This window comes from Ptychodera flava, chromosome 20 (genome assembly GCF_041260155.1).
Source record: "Ptychodera flava strain L36383 chromosome 20, AS_Pfla_20210202, whole genome shotgun sequence".
In the NCBI taxonomy this organism is placed as follows: Eukaryota; Metazoa; Hemichordata; class Enteropneusta; family Ptychoderidae; genus Ptychodera; species Ptychodera flava.
The window spans coordinates 4,928,112-4,946,077 of NC_091947.1; the positions used below are offsets into that span (position 1 = coordinate 4,928,112).

At 36.7% G+C, this 17,966-nt stretch overlaps 1 protein-coding gene across 2 annotated transcripts in view; it reads left to right on the forward strand.

Moving 5' to 3' along the window:
* The first annotated feature begins 379 nt into the window (after window positions 1–379).
* LOC139119816 (D-serine dehydratase-like) overlaps window positions 380–17,966 on the forward strand; it is a 51,699-nt gene continuing 34,112 nt past the window's right edge. The window contains exons 1-2 of one of the 2 annotated variants that reach the window (XM_070683724.1): window positions 380–555; window positions 5,096–5,491. In XM_070683724.1, the coding sequence (XP_070539825.1) occupies window positions 539–555; window positions 5,096–5,491 (413 nt within the window). In that variant the 5' untranslated portion in view covers window positions 380–538. The remainder of the gene's footprint in view (window positions 556–5,095; window positions 5,492–17,966) is intronic. The other variant, XM_070683725.1, reaches the window with a different exon arrangement.

The following is a 17,966-nucleotide window of genomic DNA, read 5'->3' on the forward strand; positions in this document are numbered from 1 at the left end:
TCCGAAGCGCAAAGAATTAGAATAGCGATTACATTGTCAAAAGGGACGGTGTTGGGTCAAACGTGTGTGCGATGAAAATAACGGAAAGCTAAAGGATTTAAATGTAAATTTAATATCAACTCTGAAACCGTCATCTTTCACACATAAAACCAATTTATCAAAGAGCTGAAAAATATCATCTCTCATTTTGCAAATTACCCTGCCGCGAAAATCATCACGGCTAGAGATTAAGAACTTTTCTGTTGATAAATACAGTTGATACACTCATTTGTGACTGGCGCTTCTTTGAAGCAAGCTGAAGGTTACAGCAAGCAGACACTGACATGAACGCAAGCGAAAACGAGGTTAGCCGGATAAAACTCGGGGACATCCGTTTGTCACGTGACCAGCAGCAAGTCGGTCCCCATTTGGTGGCTGCATGTTTTGAACAGCTTTTATTTACGTTGTGCGGCACAGAAGAGTTTGCTGCAAATTAATATCAACACAAGCTTTAAGCGTTGTAAGTACTGAACTGGTTATTGAGCTGATCTCTCGGATCATGTTGTGTTTAAAACGGTAAGAAAACATGCTTTATAAAATATTATTGATCAACAATGCATTTTTTCCCGCGAATAGAGTGACCAAAATGTGTCGTTTCTTCAAAGCATCTGTCGCTTCATACCAAAATATATATAACATGCTTTATCGGCGTTTGGTCTGTAGTGTTCAGTTGATATGTGGGTAATATGTAAGGCCTTCGAGTTGTACGCTTCGTTGCACAAGGCGAGACATATTTCTGCAACGATTATTGTGTTGGTGTCGCCATAACTGGTGAACATCCAACCTCTCGGGGAATATTTCATTGTTCAGGTATAATGGTAATGCGTTTGGTCAGCGTATTCACTAAAACTTGAGGCCACCCGGACAAAATTTCGCCAGCTGTGAGGCTGCAGTACGCATAACCCGTACATCTCTCCATTTGTCCTGTGAAGTGTCTCAATCAACACCTATAATAGCTACTTTGTTGTACACAAAACCAATGAGGCAGTATATTCCTTCACATCGTTAACAAATAAAGAATAGGAATTAAAGCGACGTGAATTATACGTTCTATTAGCGTGTGTTTGAAATAAAATTGTTGCTGCCTTACGCAGCCATGTCGACGAATACCACAACCTTTTAATTCCTTCTCACTGACATCGTTGCATATTGTTATCCTTGTTCATTGACACGTAATATTACGAAACTTAATTTCGTTTGTTATTCTAATTGCTTAAGATTGTCAATGTTGTAGGGAAATTTCAAAATACGATTATGAAGCTAACGCTTTAAAGTAACCCTATGCACAGTGAGCAACCAGGAGATATTTACCTGGACTCATATTCCGACGATGATGGTTTGTTCAACATGCAACAACAGCTTTTTTCCCCATAAAGTCAAGTCTTAACAACGTTTTGTCATATGGACACGCATTTCATCTGTTGACGGAGTGCTATTTATTTGTTGATCGCATGGTGGGTTATAAATAATGGAATTTACTGGCTTCAGGTGGTATGCATTGTGCCCTGAGTGAAGGGTGTTCGTGACAAGAGTGTAATTAATGACGGCGGAATAGTAATCTGGCGAGGTATGTAATTACGCGTTTGGCGTTTGCAAGATAGCTCGGCAAATTTATTAGATACGCTGGTCTCTCGCCAGACAAGATGTCTATTCACTCCATTTGCAGTTCCCCATGTATTTCGCGATAATAAAAAAATGCTGATATCTTCTTCAATATAGGTACTCAAAATTGCCTTCAAATGTCGCCATTATAGATAGTAAAGTTCTATTAATGACATCAATTTGTATCACTCATTGGCGTAATTGACAATTCGTTAACACTGGTTGACCTATCAAATTTGAAATTACGCTTGCGCGTGGTCTACATATTACGGAAGAATGTAATCATTTTGAAGTCGCTCAAAGTTCATGATTTGGATGTACCACCACTCTCAAACTGTTATTCAAAACAAAAAACTTCACGCCAGTGGCTTTACCATACCGGACTTGATATATGTGAACAAAAGGAGTCGCCAAATCATTTGCGTATACCATTTTTTAGCAATTATATGATATTTTATTTCACAAATGATTCTTGCTAGGACATATAAAAACAAGGTACCGAGGTTAATTATCTCTGTTTACTTCATGGGTATGCACAAATATCTACGATGGTCTGGAGAGAGTTTGGTACATGTCCATCAAGACCGTCTTTGTTTGTGTTTTTCATGTTGTCATCGTAACAGGACGTTATTAGTTTTTATCGACAAGAAATATTTGCGGCTTACGGTCATAACAATTTAAAATAGTGGTAATGGAACCATAGGCTTAAAATTCAATTTAATGAAATGTGAATCGACGCGTAAAGTCATGGCAATCCATGTTTTTTTTAATTCGACAGCGAAAAGTCTACATAAAATTGTTCCCCAATTCAACGGTAGCTATATGATCCAGGTCTTGCCGGCAAGTTTCAGAATATACTGGTTTAAAAGAAATATTATCCTTAAAATGTCAAAGATCAGGTTTCTGAAATTCTTGCAGGCGTTTATGATGAATATTCAACTTATTTAATTTGTAGCTAAACATTTGAGCACTAATCGTATTACTTACCCGATTTTTGGCGTTAATAGAAATCAAGAAATTTCACATTCATTAACTTTTGACTTTTATTCTGCGTCATAAATATTCATTTACACATCACTCAGTTCATTGATAGAAATTGAAAACAACAATAAGAGAATTTCAAAAGCAGTAGGATACATCTGAAAAATACCTGAACTAGTTTACTACGCAAAACTGGTTTCCCAAAATGTGAATTACAAAATTTTACCGCAAATAAGTTCAGGACGGAAAAAGCCCTTCTAGCTACGCGGGAATTAGGAATACGGTCTATGCATAGCAATATTTTAACGCTTTCAAACAACTAATCCGGCGATTAATCATGATTGAAAAGCATGCATTCACAAAGATATTAGAAACTAATACAATATCGCCATCCGCTGCGCTTTTTTCTCGCTTGTCATTATAGGCAAACCGAATCGCAGACGTCGAAAACAGACGATTTTCCACATGCAACAAACTAGCATAGGAAATCCGGTTTTTTTTCAGGACTCAACAGCGCTGTGTTGTAAAATAGACGAAACTTACAAATGCTTTGATTCCAACGCAGCACAATGTAAATAATGGCAGCAGGCCTTCTTGTAGGCACCATAGCAATGCTTTCAAACTCCCATAGTAGGAAATATTACCAACACCTGGGAGTCGTCTTGACAGAAATACTAGCAGCAGTGAAAGAAACTTGAATTTCCTCTGATTTGAAAGATTAAACGTTTGGAAAGGAAAACATGGCGATTGGAGCGCGTTCGACAACTTATCAACAGCAACGCGCCGGCCATAGATACAAACAATCATAGTCGTCTTAATACTGACGTCGAACAGTTCCGAATATATTATATTTGATGTAGTGGGAAAATTTCTTCATAAATTTCAAGAGCTTCATAAAGAACGATTCTGCTTTGATAGTAACTTGCTGCAAAGTTAAATATTATAAGAAATTATGTACAGTTGAGAAAGATCGATCTACCTCAATATTTGATCTTGTAACTCAAAATCTTCTAAATAAAGAAAAGACTCCAGAAAATGCCATTTGTTACGAAAGGATGGTTAGTCTTCAAGGTGGGATGCGCCTCGGGAACAGATATCTCGACTTTCAAATTTCACAGCCCTTTGTTCAATGCTATATGAATTCATTTTGAAGCTAACTGTAAGGACAAAATGAAATCTTCACTGACTTGTTTTCATGGAAACCAAAAAATTAATTTTCCCCGCAGAGATGCCATATAGATCTCAGCGCCGGCCCACTTGGTTTTAAACGTCAGTTAATTTCAGATAACTTATTTCTCTAGTAAATTTCAAATTGACACGGTGATCCCGGACTTTCATTCTTGATTCTGAAAGCAATCTTTCAAATTGTGCTTCAGGAAAGTTTAGGAAAATTGAGACATCTTTCAATTTTGAGGCACACATTGCAGTTGACCTTGTATTTCTACATTCGCAATGGAACTGACATTTCTTCCGGACATTTCCACGTCGAAGACAAATGATTTACAGCTGAAACCACCAGGAAATCGAATCATTTCCTGAAAATCAAACAAGTACTTCTGTCGGAAGTTTCAAATCCTCTCTTCGACAGAAAACTGACTGCTACAATATGCCCCATAGACTTTTAATTAATTACTTTCCAGAAAACACCATCATTCATAACTTCAGTGAATGCAAATCTGTTAAACACAGGTTGAAAGAAATTTCAGTGTAGGTATGATATCACGATCTGTCTCTTAGTATCTATTGTTTTGTAAAACAAAAGGGAACTCGCAGGCATAGTCAGAGTCTTGAACAAGGAAATGAGTTTATTAGAGTGATATCCATAAATATATAATATGACCTTGCCTTGGTTTCATATTTGCAGACAAAACTATTCATGAAAACCTAAGAACAGACAAGTAATGGTTATTTAAATGCCACCTTATACACAAGGAGGGAAAATTTCTCTTTTTTTCGAATTTTCCAGACAAGGCGACAAAGGCGACGCACGACCCTCGTGATTTCTTGGGTAACCAAAATAATTTTATGACACTAAATGCCGAATCACTACAAACAGATAGCAATACAGTGAAACGAGTACTGAACAACGTTTCATAATAAATCCATTTAGTATGTGATGACAAAACACGAACGAAACCGCTGATTAACTTAAACAATGCAGAAGTGTATGTCAATGACTGACTTTTTGGTATTTTCGAAAAAATATCAACTTTGGTAGAATCCAAGCAAACGTTCTTTGATTCTAGATGACCCAGTCAACATATTTATTGCCGAAATTGAAGGACTGGTATATTTGCTTGGATCACGTGACAGAAATACAAATAGTTAAGTGATCTATATTTCAATAAATTGTGTTTCCTTCGCATCCCTTGCCTTAATTTTATTGATCCATCCAGTGATTTTCTCTAGTGCAATTTGTACCGTTTTATTTGTTTTAATCCATACCGAAAGAACACATTTTTTGCATTTTCAGGAATATAGCGGGTAAAACCGCCAAAGAAAGCAACAAGGAAAAAGAGAGGCAACTTCCGATTAGCAAATCGGGACCCATCACACCGATAAAACAATCAGAAAGTACAACAGCTGTCTCCAGCAACAACGGCGCCCAGTCCGCTCCCACTACCCCCGTCATACCCATGCAAGAAGAAATCAGCCACACCGAAATGAATCAAATCAACGATGTTACAGACAAACTTGAGAAGGTGGTTCAGATAACACCTGACAGAATAGGACAGGCCATTGATTCTCTGATGACACCGGCATTGGTACTCGACATAGACAGAATCAAAGCTAATGCGCAAGCCATGTTAAAGCGGGCTGAAGAGTATGGTGTTCAGCTTAGACCGCACATGAAAGCACATAAAACGCTGTAAGTATTGTTTTGTAGCAAATATTCGCTGTTAGTGGCTTTAAGGTACTAGAAAAGTGTGAACGTAAAAGGCAATCACTCAAGATATTTTGTGAGTCTGGACCTGAAGAGTTTTTCAAAAGCTTTTGATGTTGGCTGTCAAAACAATGTGAAGTCAGTCATTTGCTCTTTTCAAGAATGTGAATAATCGTTCTCAGTATTCATCAAACATTTTGAAAGCGAGTAACCAAGGAAAAGGAGTATTAGCATGGCAATGTAGACGAATGCGTGATAAAAGACAGCCAAGTATAAGTTTAAGAACTTTAAGACCGGATTTAATGTCGTATTTCCCCTGGGAAATAATGACATCCTTTTGCATGGACTGTGAAAATGTCTCCCCTCTCTTTGTATGTGTGTACAATATTCATGAACAAACCTCTATACTCTAGGATGTTCTTCACTACAAACTAAATTTTATTGTCTGACGTTTCGTGACCTTAATCCCACTTCATAAGGGTTAAACATAGTTGACTGTCAAGATGGATATATCTATCTATATATATCTATATCTATCTATCTATCTATATCTATCTATCTATCTATCTATCTATCTATCTATCTATCTATCTATCTATCTATATCTATCTATATATATATATATATATATATATATATATATATATATATATATATATATATATATATATGTTGCTTGATTTATATATATATATCCAGCAACATAGGTCAAACCGCGGTTATTGTAAAAAAGTAACCGTGGTTAAATTGCGATAAACGTATTGTAAAGCGTTCTTTTCTGTATCAAGTGATATAGATATGCTGGTAAAAGTCTTTCAAATGGTCATTGGTCTTCTGTCTGATCCAGTGGGTTGTGTTGTTCAAGGAACAACATGTTGTCATCAAAATCACTGGTACTTCAATCGTTTTATTAGGGACCTGTCAGTATTTTACAGTCGGGAGGAATTCAGCGAATGACGGTTACCATGTCGCCCCAATTTTAGGTGTGATGAGTTTTTATATAAGACCAGGACGCATCGTGTTGTCTCTATAAATTGTAAGAGACTTTACCATGGGCGGGTGACGGACATAAAGCGTCTTATTTGTTTGAAGTTTAAATCGGCCATGACTCAGTGACAATGACATAGAAAAGCTTTACGGTGCCAATGTCTGATTTTCGGTACCGTAAATAAGGTTTTGTCACCTAAGTGAGTCGACCAAATATTCAATACAGCGGATTTCTAGACGTAAAACATATAAGATTACAAAAGCAAAAGTAAATGTTTTTGGTTATACATGAATTTATTGCAAGAAAGGATGAAAAGGTAAATGAGTTAAGCCAACGAACGAACAGAACTTTTTACCCTGACAACGATTACATTTGTGCTAAAAGTATTTATGAGATTACTTTCTCAAACTGTTGCTGTGATGAGAAGTAGATTTTTTACCCACAGTGCATTTTAATATCATGTTATTTTACCCACTAGCACAAGACAAAAGCCATCTAATGTTGCCAGAATTGCATATTTGATCGTCAAGGTGCCTGTGACTCACCTCGTTTAACGCTTGACTATGAAAACTTTGCGATGTAAATTTTGATCCAACTGTATTCTTACAAATCTTACAAATAAGTGGAAAAGTGTCTTTTACTACAAATTCAAATACACAAATTCAAACGTTATTCTTTCGACAGTTTTAACATGAATCAATCGCAGGCATAGAGACTGTAGACAGTTTTCTTGTTCGGCTGAAATTTAACAAGAAAGAAGTAGCTTTAATATTCAATGAATTTACGAGGTCCATTGTCTAAATGGTTATCAGGTATTGAGTTTTACTACTTTCAATTCATACGTTTTCCTTTATGACGTTGCACTGTTTTTGTAAAATTGTTGCCATGTGAAGAATAGCTCTTTCACTGTTTCAAGCAGAATTTTCATTTTTGAGGCAGATTTACGACTAAGGTCATCGCGAAATTATATTCATAATCACGTCACATTATTGTCAATTTCCTCATTGCGAATTAATACTCTCATCTAATGTCCCATAAAAATACGAACAATATTAGCACATTTTGTGTAATAAAAATGAAAAGAAGATCGTGAAAGTAATACAAAGTTTCAGCACAATATGAACTTAATCAATGCAAATGCCAATCGAAATAAACCCACTGTATGTTTTTCGCTCTGGAATTTAAATTACACAGACACAGATACCGCAATGACTTATATACTTCAGTTTCCTGTATGCTATAATCTTAAATACATTTACATTTATTGCATTCAGAATTAGTGAGAATTGAAATTCCCGTATCAAAAATAATTATTTTTGTGGTAATCGTGGCATTACGGTGCCAATGTAATGACTGAATATTTTTGACTGGAATGGTATACGTGATATGCTGATTGAAATACAATTTGGTGACCCTTTCAGCTTTGCTACTAAAAGATTCTTGTCGTCGGCTAATTAGTTTCTCGAAACTCAGCGGTAACCTCCTGAAACAACATTATTTCTAATCTACGAAGGGGTTCGGCACAGGTCGAAAGGGGTGACGACATGGTTCGGCATAATTCGACATTGTTTAGACAAGGTTAGACATTGTTTCAACACCGATGACGAAGTCCCTGAAGTACAGTATTTCCTACAAGACGGGGTTTGGACAGTACAGATATATCCATACCAAAGGGATCAGTGAACAATTTCAAGTTTTTTTGAGGTGTCTCAATATTTTTTCTCCTGTTATATTTTATTAAATGGAGAAGCAGGACCGACGGCAATTCACAAAGCAGATTTTGTATTGAGTAATGGCAATCAATGGTTCACCTCAGAGAATAACAGTATTATTTCTTCAAAAGAAATATGTTAGTGAATTTTATATAGTGTACGGAACATAAGGAAGGAAAAAGTGGAAATGAAAATTAACATCAGTTGATATATTGCCAACTCTTCCTGTGGTAAAGGGTTTCCAATGGCTTTGAAGTAAATTCCCAGTTCATACTCTATTCCGAACGCAATTTTAAAAAATGTTGAAGAATCAGGACCGATGTAAATTAAATAAATCAAAGGTTTTATATTGACAACAGATGTTTTCTTTGGTTCAATATTTTACTTTTCTTAGAGTTGATTGACATTTAACCGTATAAGCAGCTTACTTGTCGATCGATTCGCAACACTGCTCCATACGTTTGAAATTCATCCGGTATAATCATCGGTACGCATGCAAACACGACCTTCTCATGGCGCAGCGAACAATCAAAAGACAAGGTTTCTTAACAGATGCAGCAGAAAATCGGTAAACGCGAAGTGTTATTTCACAAGCAACGATTCTTACGAAACATTATTCGTATCGTGCGATAATGCATGTAAAGAAGTCTGATAGCTGTTATGTTCGGATCAAAGAATTTGAAAACACATTTTGGCAAGCCTTTACGATTAATAAACTTCGACGGCATCTGAGTAGCCGCTAATATGGACAGACATCGCTGAAGCAATTTAAGGCTCGATTTTCCCTGCAATGTACAACATCCTCATTACTCATTTTTCTGGTTATTGAAATAAAACCTCACTTGTTATTTTACCACATAACGTTTCAAATTCCAAGTGTTACAGAAAATCTGCCGATCTCCGTAAGAGACAATTCTATTTGTGGATTATTTCATGCCGACAATGCAAAAATCATGTCGTTACGTTTTAAGAGGACTTTGCAATTGTAATGAAAATGAAAATGAAAACAATCACTTTTTTCTCCGTTCACTCCTTAAACACTGAAATAATGAACTCAAACCCTTGTGCAATTATGCTTGTATTTAATTAACTATGGTGTTTTAATCAACGATGAATTTGAAGCTATTCTGTGTCAATAACGTATAATGAAAGCATTCTTAGATTTATGTCGTACAAGAAACTCGCCCCGAGAGCACTTGAAAACAAACGTCTTCAATTGTACAACTCTAGAAAAAATATGACTGTGGAAAAGTTTATAGCGTCTTAGAATCCGTTTTGCATTAAGGTTTTTTGAAGCAACTTGACAGTTACCGTTTTTCTGAACGTCCAGAGTCATGGCAGTTCAGGAACATCATTCTTGGGGGACATTGTCAGGTTACAGATTGCTAATTTTGACACAACATCCATGAAAATTTCGGTCGCAATTACAACTGATAAATTGTGAGCTGGGAAAATACAACAAACCAACGATATTCTAATGACGTATATGTATAAGGCATACATACATGCATGCATGCACGTAAGCAACTTTGTCACTTGGTTGATTTTCGAACAACAGAATTTGGCACTTTCATGCATTTTATATCATAAGACACCTTATCAGTGTCATGGTGTACGTCTTGCATGCATATGAATACAGCATATGTCCTGAGATGGCAATTTGAAGGAAACAAATTGTTGAGATGATCTATCGTATTAGTAACCATTTCCATACAAACCTGTGGCGTGCAGTGACGCTGAATTTTTAATATAATCACAGAGTTGCATATTACATCAGCTTCGCTAATTACAAGAATGAACATTTATTATGCATATACCTTTTGGTAAGAGATCGATTGTTCCTTTTGCGGTAACCCTTAGTGACCGCTGCAACTGCAATCAATCAACACTCTTTTACGAGTGGCTTTGTTACCATGGATACCGTGATTATTTTAACCACGGTGGTTCATTGTATGGAAGATTATTGGTGATTTGCAGCTGGTGTATATAAGATGGATTGGAAATATTATCGCTGGAGGGTAATTCTGTGACAGCTATGCCTGATTGTCGGCAATCAATGGTATGCGGACTATCAGTTGTAAGGCCTACATATGGTTGATCAGGACAGAAAAGTAGAACTATGATAATCTTGCTCATAGTCTTTGTGAGATCTGATGACTTTAGCCTTGTGTCCCCAGACTAAATTGTGTTGTTTTTCATTTGAAGACGCACATCAGTCTATAATGATCAGTTAACGTATCGAAGGAATGATATCTTGGTATTTGATATTTTTGACCACAAGCAATTCTAAGATTTAGTGTTCTTTCACTGCAGCCCAATGTATAATAAACAATACTAACACCAACTGCAATGGCCATAGTCGAGCGGCTAACTCCAATAATTTCCTCTTTCGTCAATGAAAGGGTGAAGAATAAATTCTTTTAACTTCTTGTGAAAGATATCTGGAAAAATCGAGACAATCTTTCTTTGAATGATGAAACACCATACAATACACTGGCCATGAAATCACATTCACCTCTTTGTTGTGACGAACCATGGAAAGGTTCAGCTCTCTCCCACAATGCTCTGTTTCCCACTAGCAAGATTCCCTGACTGCGAGAGAATAAGTCGTTGTGACATTAGCACGTTTCTTAGCCTAACCTGAAGATTAACTGCGCCTTATGCACAGCCATACACCATATGAAGATAGTCCAGAGTTAACTTTTACAGTGTAACGTCTAGACTTAGCAACATGTGGATGATGCATTTTAATTAAAAATCTCAGAGCCTTTGCCGGAAGTATTGTGAAAGAACTCCAGGAATTTGACAGAAATTATCGACAGACGGAAGTCTAATGAGACTCGTTGTATGCTAATGGCTCACTCAACCCTTTATGGACTTCGGAATTAAAACTCGTCCCAGTATGTCGTTTTTCAATATTCACATCTATGTTGAAGTTATGTTGTAGCAGGTTCATGGGTAAATTTCTAAGATGCATTAGACAGAAATTTCCCCAATAACCAGATTGGTAGTGATGATGTCCTTTGCATGGTGCTCGTTGTTTCAGTATATATACTTTTCGAGTTGTTAAGTAATACATCCCCTCCAAGTCAGAAATCGATATGCCATAGATCAAATACTTAGTCGAGTAAATTGCCAATAAAGACTAACCTGAAAACGAACCTAGCACTTTTAGGACGGGACAGAAATTACGGGGGGGGGGGCATTGTTTTCAAAATAATGCTGCTGTTCGAAAAATAGTGACCCTTAAAAAGTGTTTGCGAAAAAACAAGTGACCTCCCCAATTTTCATGTGCAAAACGACAGTGACCCTCCCCCTGCGTGTCACAGTTCATATCAATAATATCTCAATTGACACATAATTTCTCATTACTCCTTTGAAAATTCAGCGAGTTCTTTTAACCTTCCAAATAATCACTTTTATGCACGGTTTCAAGTAATCCGATGACAAAAGATCACATTCCACAATATGAAATTTTATTAACTACTATACTATCCAAAATCAATAGCTGTAATGTTTACCTTCATTCATCGTTTGGCTTATAGTTATACAGAGAGCACTGTCATTGTTTGTCAAGAAACTTATTACAGCCTATAAGTGACTATTGAACAACATACCCATAAATGCACCGATATAGCAAGTTTTGTCTGGGAAAATGTTTAATAGTTTACCCCAAGACTACCATGAGAAGTTAATTGATATTCTTGGGTGAAATTCCAATATTCTATATTTCGTGCACATCAAGTACATTTGTATCAATTGTGAAACATTTATAAAGGCACAGATTTAGTTAGTTTATTACGGTAAAAAAATCACAGCTTTCTCATAGACGGCCATGTATAGCGAATCAATATTTTCTGTGAAATTAGAAAATAAAATTTCTTGTACATTTATGTTCTTGTAACCACACCATTCTAATCAAGTATATTTATATTAATTACCGAACGTCTACAAACAGATATTGCTGGTTTTACATTGTAAAAAATGTTCATGGTTTTCTCATGGACTCCAATGTACAGTGAATCGACATTTTCAGTGAATTTCCAAAATCAAATTTCTTGTACACACATGCAATTTTCACAGCCTACATCAAGCAAAGTTCATTTACATAAACTATGAAACATGTATAAAAGTATAGATATTGCTTGATTTCTTGGTGAAAAATATTGATAGTTTTCCCAATGGACTCCCATTTATCATGATTTGATATTTTGGATGGAGCACTGTATCAACCACATCTTGGCTTCTAATAGTTGCGCGAAAACTTGCGACCCACCCTTAAACACCGGCCTCTTCCCGTAATTTCTGTCCAGTCCCTTAACCACGTACGTTGTTGACTTGACGACAGCCGGATCCGTGCTGTTCTTGCAACTACTCAGTATCTTGGTTTGATTGCAACACATTCCTGTCGTGTGCTTCATTGAAAATTACTGCAAGAACGGACACATTCATGATAACCTCACAGTGAGGATGCAAACTGAAATATTTATCGGCAATCGAAGTCCCTCAGTCATGACCATGATTTTAAACGTTACCAATCATCTGTAATTTGTACATCAAAGTGAAGACGTTTCTTTTTTACATTTATTTAGAAAGTTATCAAAAAGTCTGAAGTGTCTGTCTGTCTGTATTAATCACAAACCTGTGCATTTTCCAGATGACGAGTTCATCTGCTTGTCAGAGAGACTGAAATTTGCCGGTCAAAGAAACCGAGTTTTCGAAAGGCTGATCGGTCCTGTTGATAATTACTTATGGAAGTTATATGGCTGTCTCGTAGCGATAATATAAGGCTATACGTATTTGATGTTTGCGGATGTAGTGTGGGTGCCTAATCTTTATACGGTTACACAGTCTTACATCAGTACTATAAATCGGTAACAAAATTTACAGCGCATGTGTGGTCCCAGTTGTACAATATTTCAATTTCGATTGCAAGCAAAATAAAACGAAGGTAGGTGAAATATACCCACTCGACTGTATTGACATTAGTCAATCAAAGCATGTTGGCAAAGTTCGTCATGCGAAATAAACCAACAAAATATTCTTCATAATCCTTGAAGGGCTTACATCAGGAAAAATGAAATTATTAATCTTAAGACTCAAAATTGTCGTCTGTCGATAACTGGACGATTCTACTTGAAGGCATAATTGAAGCGCTTGCTGAGAAGGATGGTTTGTTTGGAGGTACTACCTTACACACCATATATGATATAATGATTTACATAAGTTGTATTGCCCGAAGGAAAATTCGCTTTAATTGTGATCTATGGCGTGTCGGCACGTCAGAGCAAGTTGGAAAAGATGAATATGTCATGACGTTGAATGAATGTCACCGATTAACGGATCTTACAGCGGTGGTTTTATGATGACTTTTTGTTTTGTACTTTACTCAGAACGCGCTCTATTATCAATTTTGCCATCAGCGTACGGCAGCACATCTGTGCTCTTTCCCTGAAAACTCCCTCAAACAAGTAGTTGTGTCGTATGGTGATTTCGTGTACATGGTCAGGACGAATAATCGTCTTAGCAGGTCTAATTAGCCTCGTGTTGTGACTTCCAACTTAAGGTTGTTCGTGCCCCAGGCTCGAAAGTGAAATATTTAAACTTTTCTCAAACTTTCCTCAAGCAAACTTTCACCCATTCTCTTTCAAAATCAAGAATAAAAATTTGGGGTCACCGTACAAATTTTGGTACAAGAGACACAAATTACCCAATATCTGCCGATATTTGAAAGTCAAAATGGCCGCCATGCATGTTATCTCTATGGGGGAAAATAAAATTCCAGACTTTCACAAAACTGAGCCGATGAAAACTTTATTTTTACTCCATAAGCTTAAGAATGAGCCCCTCTCAAATGGTAGACAAAATTTACATTGTAAAAGTTTGAGAGTCAGAATATCTGTCTCAGTGACGCATTTCACTAGGAAGGCATTAGTGACCATTCACCCATTCCTTTCAAAAGGCAAACTGCAATCTACAGACGAGGACGATACTCAAATCGAATGTTGCCAACCCAGCAGAAGATTCATTTTATCGGGTAGAATGCGCCTCGGGGACAGATATTCAGACTCTCAAATTTTAACAATGCTTTTCGAGTCTTGTTTGGGTTCACTTTGATGCTCTTGGAGTAGATAAAGTTTTTGCTGTCTTCTTTTGCGAAAATAGAAAATTCTCTTGTTCCCCATAGAGTTAAGACAAGGATGGCGGTCAGTTTGAATTCAAATATCGGTAAATATTTGGTAATTTGTTTCTTCCGTTGCAAAATTTGCACGGTGACCCCTTATATTAATTTCTTGATTTGGTAAGAGTGTGGCTGAAAGTTTGCTTGCGGAAATTCTGAGCAAAATGTTAAATTCTTTCAATTACGGTGCGCACACTACCTTAATCTGATTTTTGAATGTCTGCATTGTTTACACTTGATGTGTAGAGTTGTCGTTTTGGCGCGAAAGAATAGAAGCTGCTTGCATTGCGATTAATAATGTCGTTCATGATGAACAGAAATTTGAAAGATTACGCCAAAGAAGATAGAAGTATTTCTATTTATGAATATTTGTCAGCTTAGTGCCGGAAATGTTCAAAATTGGTCCACTGGGCAATTTGTATATGAATGGTTCATACAAGCTTTTACCCATAACGTTCAATCTCTCACAGGATTCGGAACGACAGGCAAGGCAGCTGTTGCACATGGAAAGTGTTACCGTCAGAAATACTAATTCCCGACGAGTGGCAAAGGTTATTGTGGGGAAGGGCAGCTGCCATATACAGCTTGTCATTACTCAAATGGAACACTGCTGCAAACGAGTCAAAGAACTTGAATCAGTAATTTCATGGTATTGAAATACCATAAATGATTGCATCTGTAAGCTTTCTATCAAAGGTGTTGTCAGTTATACCTAATAGTTCAAGCGTGACGTAATAAGAAATTTGTGGAAAACTAAGAGGTTGTAGATCTAAACAAGTACGAGTGGGTTCTTTACGGTTGTTTTGCCTCTCCTTCGAAATTTTACATCGATCGTAAAAACAATCATAAAACATCAAAATGCTAACCACTAAGCAGACGCTAAGCTGACTCTATGATCCTCATATGATTTATCAGTCACACCTGGCCTCTTCTTTACATAATAAAATTCACATTTTGATGATATAGTGTATGATTCGCAAAATTCATCGCCATGTGTAAACGTTTCAAAACCTCAATGGATTGCAAATGAATTCCAGGACTATTTGTCTTCAAATATAGCCTACATTGAAGCAGCTGTTCTGTGTTCACCGAACACAAATTATCAATATAAGAAAACTTACTGATACTTTGCGGAAGCGAATAGAGAATCGTTGATGTAAACTCGTATCAGAATACAAAGTCTTGTCGTTCCTGAGAGGTTGAGAGAAAAGCTTGGATGACGTTGCATTGGTCAAACAACGTTCCTGAGAGGTTGAGAGAAAAGCTTTGATGACGTTGCATTGGTCAAACATATTATATTGTGATAATAATCTGGCAATGCTGTCGATACGAAACCGGCTCGACTGAAAGAAAATGATAAAAATTCGATGTTCATGATCGTGTTTGCCGTTATATTTTGGCATTAATTTGAGACTTTTGTGTTGAAAGTATTGTCCGCTGATTATTTCAGCTGTAAATGGTGATTAGGAATGCATGAACACTGTCTGTTCCGAAAGTAGTTGCTATATCAATTTGTGTTTGTCGGAAAGATAGAGTCGGTGTAAAGAAAATTAATTATAGATTGTCTATTTGACTTGTATTGATGGTTTTATTGAAGAATTGCAAGAGGAATTTACTTTGATTCAGATTTATGTCATTTCATTGGTGCTTTCATCGATGGTATGTGCGAAGGGACAGGGCAGGTAACTCATACTGTATCTGACGAGTCAACATTTATGCCGCATGGATTGATGGTCAGGTATCTTTAATATTTGCTATACTTCATCGAATATGTACGGGCAGCTTAATAGACGTAAGAGTTCATGGCTTATTTGGCATGGTCTTGCAACATCACAATCATCTTGCTTGTTTACCCACGAAGATAGTCCGTCAGGAAAGTAGTACCGAATTTATTTTTCCTATATGCAGCCATGCTAATTAAACTGTAGATTAAGATGTGAAAGATACATGATAAAAACAGCATTTTTACTCCTAGGGATCTATAAGTTCAAGTGAGAAGATAGCTTAATGCCGTCCCCTCAAGGAAGTTTTTGTGTTTTTGTTAATTAAGGAAAGGTGGCCTTGCACAAAAGTATTATCATAAATCATAACTCAGGTCCTCATGACTCTGTTGTTTTTCCAGAAATCGCGGTACTTCTCAATGATGATAGTATACATCATTTTTATAATTTGTTCGCCGTATCAAGTCAGTTTGATTGCTCTCAGAAAGTACCATGTTGACATGAAAGTGTCAAAGATCAATCACTGGATTACTATTATCATTGCAAATTATATCGCCCACGATGGTCGATTTGAAATGTGAGGATACTGTCCCATCTGCAGACAGCAATTATCATCAGACGGGACGAGAATGCACATTAAATTAGAAATGGTGTTATTAAGTTTAATAAGGTCAAATTCACTTGTCCTGTTAGGTTGTCCCTGTCTGGTTAATAATGCATTCCGGTCGAAATAACATGATTGAGTTGTAATTATCTTGGGAATGGAATTCCTAATATGAATCTAATTTACTCGATGTCTGCCATTTGAACAATGCCAGTCATAAAACTATGTAGATCAAAAGTTTTGGAAAGATTGATGTGTGCTTGGGGTATTGAAATTGCAAGTGTGGCAGACTTTAAGGCTTCATATCAACATGACAAATAGTCGTTTTGGAGCCATTTGTTCAATTAAAAGCAAGTGACATTGGAATTCCTGAGGAGGAAATGAAATGCTATTATTGTGAAAGGAGAAACCAAACTTGTGGGCAATCAACAATGGCAGTCACTGCTGAGTTATATAAGAGAAACCCTTTCCCCATGTGTCTGAAAAGACAGGCTGCGGCGTTATTTATGATCCATTGAAATCTGTTTAGGACTTTTAGTATACACAGACAGACAAAAGCCGGCCAAAGTGGGTTTTGTTCGGGTTAAATCGTGACAAACCACCAAAAATGTGACACATTTCTGCTCATGCATACGCATATCGATAATGCTTGATTAACATGATAGATGTGTTCCAAGTTTGATATGCAAATCAGTCATGACCTTGGACACCGAATATAGGTCGTGTACCGTTACTTGTTGGAATTTAGAACGATGTAATACGTGTACAATGCCAGGTATTTTACATTTCCGATAAATCGCAATGTGTAAGATTTACACAAGGCATTAACTAGCTTCATGATATATATCCTTTCCAGTACTCAGTGAAAAATTGTTCTTGACATAGATTGTATTTCATTTGAATCACCTCAAGCGTTTGCTAAAGTGTAGGTATCCATGTTGTTTCGTACTTTACAGGAGTCCAACATCAAGACACTATATTACCCAATGTTTCATAACAGTTGCGTTACGTATGACAATGTTTGAGATAAATGAGTCATTTATGCCCGGATTTTTTCTACAACTCACGATTACACGGCCATTTTCAAATCAGGTGTACTGCCTAAATACAAATCACGTTATCCCATTGTGAAGTTGATTTTGATGCTTATAGAAGTGTTCGTCACGACTCAAAATTTTTACGATAACCTGGTAGAGTCACCCCTTCGTCGTCTGGTCCTAACGAAAATGACGTTTCTTTCTGTCAGAAATAGAA